General features: G+C 40.9%; 1 protein-coding gene across 1 annotated transcript in view; it reads left to right on the plus strand.

The window, feature by feature from the left end:
* Window positions 1–11,784, plus strand: part of LOC105559331 (lipoma HMGIC fusion partner-like) — a 29,275-nt gene extending 17,491 nt beyond the window's left edge. Inside the window, exon 5 of the mRNA XM_012007543.1 lies at window positions 11,680–11,784. Within this exon, the coding sequence (XP_011862933.1) occupies window positions 11,680–11,696 (17 nt within the window). The 3' untranslated portion in view covers window positions 11,697–11,784. The remainder of the gene's footprint in view (window positions 1–11,679) is intronic.
* The last annotated feature ends 3,225 nt before the right edge of the window (window positions 11,785–15,009 follow it).

Consider the following 15,009-nt stretch of genomic DNA (forward strand, 5'->3'; position numbering starts at 1 on the left):
AACTCCGAGCACTGGTCTAAGGCACTCTCCGCGATCTCTTGACCAGCGCAACTCGTGTTTTCCCTACGAACGATCCGCGCGATCTCGGAATCACGTCCGATGGAGATCCGCGGAGATCTCGCGAGATGGATTAAACTTTTGACAGGTTAACGCGTACCCACCGCCCTTCTATCCCCCGAAGCAAATCCCGGCCGTCTCTGTATATAGCAAGCTGCATATGTACGTATGTATATACACGCTAGAGAGTGAATCCTATAGCCCTGTCTCGCGGCAGACGGTATTTCCAATTCCGTGCCGCAGTAAGCCTCTGGCTGGGAGCGACGAAGCAATTGGCAATTCGCCTCGACGGGACTTTCAGCACTTTCAATTCGCACTGGGAGCTCGCTTGCCGGGCGAATACACACGGCGGACTGGAAGGGAGCCGGACACTCCTTTTCTCTCCTCCCACACCGCCCGTATCGAGAGAGTCCGCATTCAGATGCGCCGTAACGATCACGGTATCCAGACGGGCTGCTGCTGCAAGGGCTCCTCTCGAGGACTGGGAATCACTGTGTTTCCCACGGTCCGAAAGCCTTTCGGATATATCGATCGCGAAGGCGCGCAGAACGTTTCGGCTCTCCAGAGATTTGCACGTTCCTCTTATTTATCCTCGTCTCTCGGATTCTCCCCTCAAGATGCTATTTCCTTCGTGGAAGTAATGCGTTGGCGCAACCGTGAGTGTCGGTTTAGCGTTTCTCTTAAAATTTATTTGGATCTACGATTCCAGATTTTATTACTGTATAGTTCCCTCTCCAGCTCTTACGAGATATATTTCCCCTAATAATTTTTTTTCAGTAATAGAAGATTGTTGCATCACGCAAAAGGTTCGACGCTGTTTTAGCGGACGATAAATTGCTGTCCATATTGTATCGCGCGTTGAGAAAATTGGGTTCAAGTCGGAAGAGCGGGCAGAGAATTTAAGCGAGTGGGCGAAATCCGCGTAATTAAAAGATAAAAGGCTCAGAGAGGTCGGGCTTGCTGGGGCAGCTGCGGGTGGTAGTTTATTTGTATCACGGCTTCTATCTAAACTGTCCACAGGCCTTTCGCCTCGTTTCTGTTTTCCAAACAGAGGAATCAAAAGTTGGTTTGGCCAGCTGGATCGAGAGAGATATTTTCTCACTTAATATTTGATACTCCCGCTGAAATTTTCATTCGTGATTGCAAATAGACGTTTATGGAGGATGTTCTTAGCTAAGTTGACGAGTTGGCCAAGACGCCCGTCACGGATTGAGCGAGGTCCCAGGTTCGTAACCAGGCTGAGGTAATATTTTTGGCAATAAGAATAATTTACAGTACGAGCAGGGGATGTTGAATGCTAAATTTAGTATTTAAAGTATAACAAATTGTTTATCGATTTGATTTTGTGAATTTGCTGACGATAATGAGTGCGTTCCGGCAAGACACTGCTACTACAGCGCTACGGTAGCGCTACACGAGTGCGTTTCGGCAAAACTTTCCGCTACAGCTGTAGCGGAACCTCTTTCTCTTTATTACTTTCATCTGATGAATAATCAAACAGTATGTCATTCATGAGCCAATCTTCAATATTTGCCATTCTATTCGTTTCAATTCATTGGTGAACGCGACTCTTATAATTAAAATACAATTTTGAGGTTATGCACGCTAATGTAAGTATGGCGCCGCTACAGTTGTAGCAAAACAGCTGTAGCGCTACGGTAGCAGTGTCTTGCCGGAACGCACTCAATAACTCCATCCGTAAGAAAGCTGCGTTATGTCCGTAAAGAAACCGGCTCGCAGGACAAAGGTGGAAAGAAACGATATATGAATTCGCATGTTAAAAATTACGAGTAAGGGCTACCCACATCTTGCCTCGGACCCGCATTGGCATTTTCTCGCGTGTTTAGTTTACGGAGGACGATGCGCGACCAGTCCCTCTTATCTGCCGCCGTTGGAAACTTCACGAGCGAATTAACTAACGTCTTCGTAGTTTTCGCTCTCGGCAAAAAAAAAGACCCTACGATTGACCGCAAAATCCCGTTGTCGCGGTACGCGTTCTCGCCGAACACCGAGTCACCCTATACAGTTCCCAGAGCTAAAAAATAGCCCGCGGTCGTACCCCGCGCGATATAAAAAACGTAATATTCGGAGCGCGTATGTAAGCAAGGTGTGTATGGGTTAGCCCGGGTGAAATTCGCAATTGCGGGCGCGGTTGAATTTCACGTGCTGACGGAACGGCGCGCACAAACGATGGCCGCGCGTTATTCGGTGAAGGCACCGCTATTGGCCGGATAAAAATCCAAGCTGAACAAACACGCCGGAGCACGCTCCGCTCACGCGGGGTTCTCCACGCACCGCTTACTTCTTGCATCGGATTAATCGGGGCTTTTTTTCGGGCTATGCACGCGCGCACACCCGCTCGTATTGTGACGCATGAAATAAACGGACTCACCGCGGTTCCTCCACTGTCGCGCGTCTGACAAAAATCGTTTCATCGTGAATAAAAGAACCCGCGGTGATACGGTTACCGGGCTCTCTCTCTCTCTCTTTCTCTCTCGATTCCTCTCCCTCTTTTTCTCTCCGTTAGTGCGTTCGAAATATTCTGACCATGGAAATCGTCGGGAATTCCGAAAATACCTCGGTTACCCGTTATTGACGCGAAACGAAGTCATGCCGCGCGCGCGCATCGACGTGGCTCTCCCGATCGCGAATCGCGCGACACTCTAGCGAAGGTGTCATAAAACTGCTGAAAGCTTTTTACGTTATCTACTTCGCGTACTTCTATCTGGATTTAGTGTTTGTCAATGCGCGCGCGTCCACGTAGCGTTACCGAAATCTATGAATTCCCGACGAACACGGGGCGGCCGGTTCGAGGAAGCTGAGAAGCTCTCGCGAGACAGAAAATGCCGATTTGAATGTCGTATCGCGTATTAACAACTCTTTCAATTGTACACATATAATTGGCAGCTAATTAAATTAATCTTCCTCGGAAACTTTCCTTCCGGCACTCAACAACGCGCGTCGTATTCTCATTTTCCAATAAGACCTTCCGAGCAACTTCCACATCTCAAACCTCTAACTCGATTCACTCGTTAACTCGTGATTCACTCACAGTACTACTAGATCCACTACACCGTGTTCTTCTCTCGGGCTGCAAGTTTAGGCTTCCACCGAGAAGCACAGTCCCCCGAGCGGGACTTAGCAGAGAAGAGAGAGAGAGAGAGATAAAAAAAGAAGGTGAAGCCGCCGCGCCGGTTCCGGATCTATCGATCGATGGGTCGATTTGCTCGCTCGTGGAGCGGACGTTCCGTTCGTTCCCTCGAGAAACTTTCGCGGTAAAACCTCTCCCGTTCGCGTGCGCGTTCTCCAACATCCCGTCCCTCATTCGTTCCGTTCTTTTTCCTCGCTCGTCGCTCCGCTTCCCCAACGGCGATCCTTCCTCTTCCATCTTTCGCTTACGCGCTTCCACAACGCCGCTTCCCCGATTCCACTTTGCCTCTTATCGACTTCCGCCCTTCCTTCCTAAACCTAAGGACTCGCCCCGGCCATTTCTCTCGCGACCGGCCGACACCACCGACCGCGCCGAAGGTGGGGAAAAGAGATAGCCGGAAAAGCGAGTTCGTTCTCGTGACTAATTGAGCTATCGGTTCGCCAGCGGGAGAGATACGGCGGGTCGTGGCAAGGAGAACGGTTCGGGAACACGAGGAATGTCTCGGCGAGCCGGCCGTTGTTACCCTCTCCTCGCCGTAGTCCTTATGTGTTTTCACTCGCTCGACTCCACGAGCACTTATCGTGCGGCCGGGCAGAGCCATTTCGCTGTCTCCGTAACGTACCGTACCGTTTCTGCAACCAGTTACTTGGTTGCTTGGCTGTCCTTAGGGAGGCCATAAGGGCCGCTAGCAAATTCCTGCGCCAGTTTATTCTCCCTCCGCTCTTCTGCTTAATCTTAATTTCGCCGCGACTATTTCCACCCCCTCTAATTCGGTTTCCTGAGCAAGGGGCGGGGAGTAAGAACGACAGACTACGTTTCGCTTAAGATATTAACAAGAACCTTACGCTCGTGCATCCGTTCGTTTTTGCTGAAATACGAACGATAACCAGATCTATCGGGGAAACCCTCTGTCCAATTTTGACAAGCTTTAGATATATTGATGGTAATACTAACAAGGAGTTGGCAAGAATTGCGAAATCGATTTTGAAACGAGAAATAGTCCATTTGTGTAAAACTAATTATTCTTTTATAAAATATTTATGGCGTGCGAATTGTGTTTTATATGCTTTTATATTAATTTTCACCCACAAAATTGTACAGCAATGTCTAAATTTTCTAATGAATAATTTTTGTAACGAAAAATAAGTGAGTAATAAATAATTTTTATTTTTAATTTTATATGTAGGTATTTTATATTTTATATATCGAATGTAAAATATAAAATACATGTTATTAAATGTGCACATACGAAATAATCATATTGTGCACATTTAATAACATGACATGGCAGGCAATAATAAAACCAAATTAAATTATAAAACAGCTTTTATAAAAAAAAAAATTAACCGAGCGAGATTCGAACTCGAACGCCGCAAGCGAAATACAAGCAAAATATAAGTGAGCGCCTCAGTCTGCGCAACCGCCGCGCTTGCTGCTTGCGGATGTTAAGTTTCGGTAGTTACAGTACACGTGGCCGCATGCTCAACTTTAACTGCAAATTTCTCAAAAACGAAGACCCTTTCACTGTAACCCTTCGACACTTTTCATAAACTCATTACCCTCCTTCGAGTGGACTATGTCTCGTTTCGAAATCGATTTCGCAATTCTTGCCAACTCCTTGTAGGAGATATTATTTTTATAACCGCTCAATCGCACGTTGAAAGATAGAAAGACCTTCTTCAGGTAAAATCGATCATTGTTCTAAGTAAATACTGTCGCAATAAAAGATATAAAAGTGATTTCAGGTGCTAGTTTTAATATCCTCTTTCTCAACGTAAGATTTTTCTAAAAGCAAAAGACGGATTTAAATATAAAATTTATCTCAACATAACTTTTTTATAATAGTTAGAAATATAGGTAAAATTAGAGAAACGTCGCTTTTTGCGAATCATATTTTATCTTATGTCGTTTGCTATAAATGTGGACAATTTTTCCTTTATAATATATCACAATATAAAATAATATTAGAGACAAATATGGCTTCAAATAATTTCTATTATACAATCCGTGTGTTAAAATACTAAATTGAAAGCATTTTTGATGAGCTATCAAAAGCTGCAGAATGATGCAGTGAGATAAATAGATGTACTGACGCAGTAGCATAATTTTATTTGCGACTGCGTGCACGGTACATAGGCACGGTAACGAGACCGTCGTATCAATTTTCCAATAAAGTTTATCTCCAGTAAAATAACCGAGTTATATTTTAATATAAAATATAATCCCGTAAAAAAGAAAGAGGAAAAAGTGGTAGGAAGAAATAAAGAGAAAGTTAAGACCGCTGATTAATGCGATTACACGTAATTCGACAATATACTGAGAAATGTCAATTTCTATCTTGGAAAAGAAACTTTGCTAACTTGAACGATTTCGATGTCTCCATTGTTCCCAAAGTTTCCGTTATGAGTCTGGTGGTCGCGAAACAACAGTTTAGAGCGGTTTCTCGGAGCAATTGAGACATCCTTTATCGTGACGATTACGGTTTTCTGCGATTCTTTTCGTGTAGCTGTTTGCTCGAAAAAGCCTTCTAATGTTAATAAAGTCGAATTTGAAGATATTAGGAGATTGTCGTGTCGGAAAATACATTTCTTTTAAAGAAAATTTATACAAACTGGTGTAAAGTTAGTTGGTTAAAATAAATGCAATATGTTTATACGATTATACCGAATTTAAAATGCAGAACCCAAAAAATTCTCGAAGCAACGTCCGTAGGAGAATCTATTTATATGTATTTATTTTATTTTACGTTTCCGTCTCTATTTTAATCGATTCTACACTCGTATCCTATTACTTTTGGCATCCTACCAAGAAAATTCGGTCTATTTTCTGTGTTCATACGTGATGAAATATACATAAAACCGGTATAAAAGAACTGAATGTAAGACGAGAGATTAAATGGAAGGACAAGAATTTCCGGGTCTCCAAAATTTATACGCTGTCAAGAAACACGAACGAACAGAAGCAGCCAGCAGAAAACTGACATATAAAAGAAAAACTGCGGCAAAGATTTTGTACATATATTTAATTTTATTTATTCTCTAAATTTTAATATCTGACCGTTATTTCCTTTTCTTAAAAATTGTATTATTTTGATATAAAGCTCTTATTATTCCAGAATTTCAATCCACACTTTCTCGCTTCTCAATGTGTTGCATATATATACCTTTAAATCTTGTTGGAAATTTTACTTTTCGATTATCCTTCCCAGAACTGCGTTGTTCAACTTTCGGCAATTTGTCATTTTGACATTAAATTTCGATGTAAAGACTTATATAACACACCGAAAAAACATTGTTATATCTTAAATGTAGGTTTTTCTTGTGTACGCGTAACGTTAATATTAAAAAATTCTATAATACACCGAAGATGATCTGATTATAGGTCGAGACGTATGTATTATTTTTATAAATACAAGCTTCCAGCACGTACACCAGTGTCCGGTTTGTTAGCTCCTTTCAACGTTATTATATTTAATTTTGTTTTATTTCAAATTTCTCAGAACTCATTGGACTTTGAGAGAAAGTTACAGCTACAAAACTTACAACTAGTACTTATTCTGCTACTTTGTAGGCAGAATAACGTTATTCTGAAAAATGAGGAAAGGGTTAAATTCGAAGGATTTCAACTATCTGTAATGTGCGATTGGGTACTTATAAAAATACGTTTCTATTATTCCGGGTTAGTTTTTACAACACCGTCTAATTTCTTTCAATTGTCCTATCGCCGATCCACAGAATGGTCGCAACTCGAATTATTTGGCTGCAAGATCGAAAAAGCCACGCTAATTCGTCTTTGTGAAGAGCAACGGGCCCTTTGATTAGCCGCTGCCTGTGATCGAACAGCGTAAAGCTTCCCCGTTAATTTGACACTTTCGGTGCGCGATCCAATAATGAGGGATACTGTTTGACGGTATTTCCTGGGCGTCGGTTGATCAGCGCGAGATTGTGATTAATCCTGTCGAATTGCCGGCGGCTCCGTAAAACGATTATCATTGTTAGCAATAAGGCGCCGATTAATCGATCGGTACTTATCCGCCCCATCCTTAATCGTTTATTCATTTTCCTCGCGGCGCCCAGGAAGGCAATTGTCACTCTTCGTGTTATATTATAGCCGTAATAATTTCGACAGCTCTCGGAAGCGCTGAAAAATACGAGATATCGGACGCGCGTCGAGGAGCTGTGGAACGAGAAGAGAATATCCGTGAACGAGGATAAGATTCCTCGAGGGTCATTTTTCTCTGTTTCCCTCTGTCTACTAAATCTGCTCGGTAACGATCGATATATCCGGACGACGTGTACATGAAATCGACGGTTATGCAAATTGTGACAGCGTAATTTATCGTGCTTGCCGAATGTCGTTGCGTGTACATTTTTCATTCTCGACCGTACTCCCTCGCTCTCCACCAGAATCGGGGTACCGAATATTAATTATATTGACGTATTACCATCTATTGCGACTTCGTATCGGATGAATTAAGAACCGCGCGCTAATCCAATCGGTACATCCATCGTCCACCCTTTGGAGCATTTTTCTATTGAACCATTTCTTGTGAAATTTTGTATACAAGGGTTCTTGAAGTCGCTGATTACGAATCCGTCATCAGATTTTCGTAATTCAAAATGGCGAAATTCAAAACTTAAAAAAATTAAATCAATCAACTGTATTTCAACTATGCTAATTATTAGATATTATTAGGACCCGTGGAATCTAAGTTCCAGTTGAAAATTTTTACGGAATAGAAGAAATAGCGCGCGCGAAATGGCGGATGCAAAATTGAAATTTGATAATTTCTTAGAATTTACTCATTCTTGGCACTACCCAGAGCTAAATACCGTAAGCAAACGAAAATGCTGAAAAACTTGAAAACTCAACAAATTCACGTACTTTGTATCCGCCATTTTGGGTCGGCCATTTTTAATTTTGAAAATCTTACGTCAGATTCGTGATGAGCGACCCCGAAAACTCATTTGTATAAAGTTTTCTAGAAATAATCTCAAAAAAGTTGGTCAGTAATAAATTTTTCCGAAAAAATTGCTGGCTTTTCACGTTTGTTTATTTATAAAACTTTTGCAATAAATATTAAAGACTACTCAACTTTTTTAATGCTCTTTTATTGTTAAGATACCTAAAAGTGCAAAAAAACCCGACCTAAATGCGTCAACTAGAAATTAAATGGCCAAAAAATAAAAAAGTTGAGGTGGGTCACCATGCTTCAAAGGGTTGAAGTGCGGATGTAAATATTAGGTTGTTGCACACGAAATGGCCGTTTTCGCAGATTAGTAACATTGGTAACGTACATAAAAACGAACAGAACGAGACAGTTGTTAGTGACAACCTTGATCTTCAAAACCTATATTTCATTTTTTTATTGATCACTGTCAACGTTTTTGCGACCAGCCAACTTGAAATAAGAGCCAAATACGGCCATAGACAACGACGAGCTAAGAGTTTTGGTGGAATCCGATGGGCGTCAAACTGTTAGAGATATTGCCATTTCATATGCAACAACTTAATACGAGCTCTCGAGGAGACCTATCGGTGTTTACCGTCTATCGTTTTGTACAAAAACGTATGTCAGTAAACAAGCATCGTGGGCACCGTCAAAGTGTTTTACAATATTCACGGAGAAGCACGTTACGCAAAATAATAACATGCGATATCGGTATCATCGCGTACGCTCGATTAGCTGAGAGTATTGCAAACAAAGGGATTAAATGTGCGTGTATGCGGGTGATACAAATTTTCCATTTAGAATAATAAACAGCGTGTTTACTTTAAGTTCAATATTATGCAATAATGGAATACGTAAAGCTCGTGTATCAAACGTGCGTATCTTTGTTCCGATATTCCATGGCACGTATTAATTTCCTACACAAGTCGTTATTTTGTATAATGTGCTTCACATCGCGGGCTGCTGTCGGTATCGTCGCAATCAATACGTTTCAGCATCATAATGGATAAGGTACAGTCGTTTCCTTAATGTATATTGAATGCGCGTGTACTAAGCTGCCGGGACGTAATAACAATGCGTTTCGTTGATAGCAGTATGTTAAGCGGACATGCCAAAAGGGGATCTTCAGGTTGACGAGATTCGAAAGGTGCATTTCACGATACAATTATTAAATACGCATTAGTATCAAAACCCGTGGCGCTTTATTTCCTTCAACTCCAGCTTTTTTCCCCCCTTTAGAACGTGAAGAATGGAATCTATTCGTCGGAGCTTTCAGAATGCATAATGCTTTTACTGGAGAGGAGAGACGGAACATGAGAAAATTCCAGGATTTATTGGCTCTCGGTATATCCCTGATGTTAGAACTTAATAATTTTGATTTTGACAAATAAGGTTTGCGCGTAATTTTTATATAACACGTCGCGGCATCGAGCGCACAAAGTAAAATTTGTTTTGAAAAACCACGTTAATTGGACCGCACCGATTGAATCGCAACGAATCGATTGTAAAATAAAATATTTCAAGGTTTGCGACTTGTGTGTGGGTTTCTGTGTGTGTTCCTGCGTGTACATATGCGTGAAAAGCGAAGAAGCGTGACGAGCGTACGTTTAGTTAGAGCTCGGTTGAAAACAAAAGTACGTATGTATGCACTTCAATGTAAAAGTAAATAAATGATGTTTGATATGCAATCCGGCACACAATTAACGGGGTCATCCGAAAGTTTGCGTTTTCGTAAAACAATCTGCGAAAGCCCGCGAGTCCGCAGTATGTAATTTACAATATAGGATATATTATTATACAGAACTGGTTCTCTCGTACTATCATCCACGGCCGTTTTCTTATGTAAACGATAATTGTGTACATACCATTATATATGCATTCATCTGATGTAAATGTTACGTATGTTAATATATTTTATAATAAAAAGAAAGTAAATGAAAAACGAATTATTGATTTTCCCCGCTTATTCTTTCCCCTCAAGCTACGTGTAATTGTAATTTTATTATAGCCCCGAGAAACTTCAAGTTTTGCTTTCATTTAGCTTGGAATTAATGTATTATCTCGAGTACTTTAATGCTCATCATCAGCTCGCATCCGCTCTGCCGCATGTGTCCTCGTGAACAATCGTCCAATTATCGCATGCACAGCGACTTAATTATAGACTTACACAGTCTTCGCCGCTCGCGTCATCTTCCCTCGAGCAGGACGGATAAGATGAGAGAGGATTTATGGCAAAGATCGCTTTCGAGGGCAAATGCTCTTACGTGGCACGAAGTAGTTTCCTATAAGCGGACTAGTGTAACGGAGAAGAGAGGAGGACGTGGAGGAGGATAATGACATTGGGGGCAAAGAGGTTGAGAGGAGAGAGAAATGCGGTAACGCGGCGAATCAGCGACGCGATAAAAACAGATGACGAGATAAGCGAGGACAGAGGAGGCTGCGTTACACGCCCGGTGAATGAATTGGATCAATACCGATCGAGGGGCGGGGGGGAGAGAAAAGCGCACTTCTATCTCATTAGCTCGATAATATTTGATACAAAGGGACTCGCGAATCGGGTGTGAATATAAACGTTCAGGGCGGTGAGTAACGTCGCGACGTTAAAGTGACGGGACGCGGATAAAACGCGTGAGGAAAAAATCGCGTTGTCTCTCATACACTTTCTAAATGCGCGGCCGCTCGACTAGAACCAAGTATAATCGTTTAACGAGACGTTTTACGAGGACGTGGAACGACGATAATAAAAGTGCGGATAATGAGGAGTAATTTCCACGTCGAATGCGCTTATAGCGAGAAGAGATGTAATAAAACCCCTTGGAAGCTCTCGATAGTGGGATCAAATTTAGCTCAAAACTCTCAACTTACGCGAAACTAATCCACGAGAAAATAGAGAGCCCGAAAAGGGGCCAAGGTAGTTAAAGCTGTCCTTTTACACGCGCTGTATTTTCACGAGCGCCTTAACACTTTATGTGATATCGCATCGATACTGGGTAAATGTACTCGAAATTTATGCACATTCATAATTGGTTTATTCGAGGAAACCAGGGAACCATATCGAAGTAATATCTAATACAATTTGACAGTTTTACATTCAGCCATTGATGAAATACAACAATAAGCAATAAATATTAATTGTGTAATTAATCCAGATTTGTTCATCGTCCTTTTACCCTACGACATTCGCGTGTTAGTTATTCAACAGTGTCCTACGCACCATTAATATTTTATGGTCCTTTTAGGTTATCTTGTTTCAAAGACACTAACAATTTTTTCAACCACGTTTATTATACCTACAGAAAAATTTCCAAAATCAAATATCCTTTACGAAAAAAATATCTCCAGCATCCAGGTTAATAAAATTAATTAAAAAGGTAATTCGCTATTTAAATTAAATCAAAATTAACATTTATTTCGCTAATTATGGATTTAAATTAAATATAATGCTTACATTTACATGCATCGTGCAAATTGTATCAATTATAGAGCCATATTAGGATCGATAATTATCGTTATTTTTCAGGTAAAAGAGCAAAGTGAAAGGGTAAATGCAACTCGCAATCGATGGTTCGCTCGATCAACGGATCCCAGAAGCTGTGCCATGAAACGCGATACAGCGCCCATCAGGTTATCGATGGATAAAATACGAGTATCCCACTTCGCGCAAAGTATCGGTGGCTTCTGAGTGCCGAAGGTTGCACCTCTAATTCGAATCCCGTCGTAGCCTTTTAACTTTCGATATCAGATTATGAAAACGTAGGAAATAATTAGACCGGTTCTATCCCATATGGAGAAAACAGGAGAACTGTGTAATTAAACTGTGATAATATGTAAAAAAAAAAAAGAAAATTCAACGTACACACGAAGTAAATGAAAGAAACAAGACAGGAATATGAATACGCGATGGCGTGCAAATGTGCATTTTGTAAGAATGGAAACGTCAAGATAGTGAATTAGTGTAAACGCAAGTGCAGCAAGAGTCAACGTGATTCCACGAGAGTCAACATTAATGTACGATACCGTGTAATTTTGAAGAATCTAATAAACATTTTAATACGAGGCGCATATTTGTATCTACGAGGAACAACAGTATCGCGACGCGTCATATAAATACGATGTCTAGATAGGGGCGCGTACTCTGAAGGCAGGCCAAAATTGATGCAAATACAAGGGCTGAAACATTCATGACGTCAGGTATACATACGATCTGATTTCTAATTTGGAAGAAAGCCGAGCCACTCACGAAAGTTGGCGCGCGATAATAAGAAGACTTCTCGCGGTTGTAAACCGGCGTAGGGAGTCGGAGGTAAGGTAATCCGTGACTATGGCAAGATCCTGGGCGGTTCGTGTTCAGAACTCCTCGGCAAGAACGCTAACGCTTATTAGAGTTTGCTCGTTAGAACAATCGCGGAGAGCATACGGCAGAATTAGCCGGCGTGCCATTTAGTGATAGCTGCGCGCTTCTTGAGCAAATTGTAATTAACAACGGAAAACTGTCATTCACGTGAATACCGCGCTATTAGATTGTCGTAATGTCCCGTGTCAGATTGATTTATGGCTCGATAAATGGCGCCTCGATGAATACTCTTTCAATCTCCCGCGCTCCTCTCTTCAAATTTCTTTCATACGGCAAAAAAGATAACGATTTTCGCGCGGATAAACGCTGTGCATGGAAAAAGAAATCGATGTTTGCGGAGTTTAAAAAAAAAGAGACAAATTTAAAGAAGATACGATTCACGTTTTAACAGACCAGATTTGTTACGGACATGATTGCATTCTGAACGTCTCAGCGCGCGGGTCAACCTTTTCAGCGTTTCCTATTCGTCTCGAGCGCTCGATAAACTTCATTTAGGAGGCAGGCGCAAAAGCGTGCCTTCGTGAAGTAATGCAAAGCATCAGACTCCCCGCGTTGGAGCGCAAAGTCCTGATAATGCAAAGCGGAATAAGGCAGTCCGTCGGGCTCGCGAGCCGAGATACCGCATTGCTAAAAGGGGATTGGAAACTGGAATCTACGTGCGAAGTAGCACTTGTCATTGCATTTCCTCGCCCTACGACGCCGACGTTCCCTTCCCTTCGGACTTTCCTCGCTCGTGCCTATGCGCGGCGCAAAATCCTCGCAGCCCTGCTACGGAAAACCGCGAGAAATCGCGGTGCGCGTATCGAATTACTTTAAGGAAGGTAAAACCTGAGAAACTAGATCGTTCTCGAATTTTATGGCCTCGGCTCTCGCCACGCTTAGCTTTCTTACTGTGCTCTCCCAGCCGTGGGAGATATTGTAATCACTTAAAGCTCCCGTTTCCTCGCTGCAGCCATATTGAATTATAACGCCAGAAGAATTATTATGCGAATCCCTTTTTCTTGCACTATATGTCGGAATTAAATTTTTTATACGTCACCGCTCACATTTTCTAATATTATAATATAATACACTCTGAAAGTTCCCGTTTTTATTGCTCTGCATTAGTGCGCGCGCGTAATTTAGTCTTCATGCTTTACAATTACTTTTTTAACTCCTCAACTGAAAAGAGGGATTTCGGGGTATATTTTAATAATTAATACTATAAATCGCGATATGTAAAAAGTAATATATTCGCGAGCAAAAGTTTCACGTATCTCGCATCTCGTACTATTATGAAATATTATATCTGAAGTGCCGATGTAAAATTATTAATTTTTCGTCAGAAAAATAAAGGAAGGATTAAAAAATTCGCTGTTATTCATTGTCATTTGACTGAAATAAAGCATTATCCTTTGTTCTTCGCGATCTTCATAATGGAGCGTATCTTGTATACGTAAAGGACTATGCACGTTGCAGTTATGAAGCTACCATGGTTATCTTGCCCCTGTCAACTTGCCCGAAACGGCTTAATGTAACGGCGTGGCTTCTAGTTTGTAAGTTATGAATTCCTTCAGTAATCCGATATGCAAAACACGTATGTCACAGCTGAGTCTTCTCAAGCTAAGTGTCGCTTATTTTCTAGAGTACATCTGAACCCGCAAAAATGTTCGTTTCTCAATGATAAAAAAATCTTGCCCATCAAAGTGAGAAGTTGAAAGTTAGATTCCGCACTGACAGAAAAAAATGGCTGCAGTTACCACACTCTCACTATTTTTATAATTCTTCCAACTACACAAGTTACGGTTGACCTAACATCGTATTGCAGTTCTCATAGACACAATATTGGTCCTTGCAACTTATAATATGGTTGTTATAAACCAAACGAGCGTTTAATTTGGTAATTTCGAATAACTATATGAAATAGTAATAATCGTATTTATATTGGAAGTAATATTCCCCGCTTTTTATTATATCACAAAACGCGCGCTTCGCGCGCGCAATTTATGGTTGAGCATTATGTATTTTTAAGAATTTGTATACATGCAAAGAAGTAATTGTATGCGCAACGTCAATTCAAAATAAAAAATAATTTATCACTCACTGATACGATTTGCAACAGCAGAGTTGTACATCGTTAACTTATATGATAAACTGTAAAAATACAAATATGTATCTGATTAGTATAGATTAATTACGTAAAATTGAAATTATTGTATTAAATATACTTCATATTTTATATTCTTTAAAATAGGTATTTATTAAAATAATTATATAGAATACTGAAAGTCTTTCTTTTAAATATGAACTCACAAAATTGTATACGTGTGGTTTTGTCTCGGTAATACTGAAGGAGAGCAACAACCTCACCGATCTGACTGTAACTTAACACATTCGACGCGTTTTTTAACGAGAAACAACTTTTTCCTTAGACAAAATCGTCGCTCTGCCCTGCGAAGCGAGATATTAATTGTTAAAGTGGTAAATATGCAAGTCTAAATCTTGTATCTGGTAATA

This window comes from Vollenhovia emeryi, unplaced genomic scaffold (genome assembly GCF_000949405.1).
Source record: "Vollenhovia emeryi isolate VEMERY1.0 unplaced genomic scaffold, V.emery_V1.0 DF939281.1, whole genome shotgun sequence".
NCBI lineage: Eukaryota > Metazoa > Arthropoda > Insecta > Hymenoptera > Formicidae > Vollenhovia > Vollenhovia emeryi.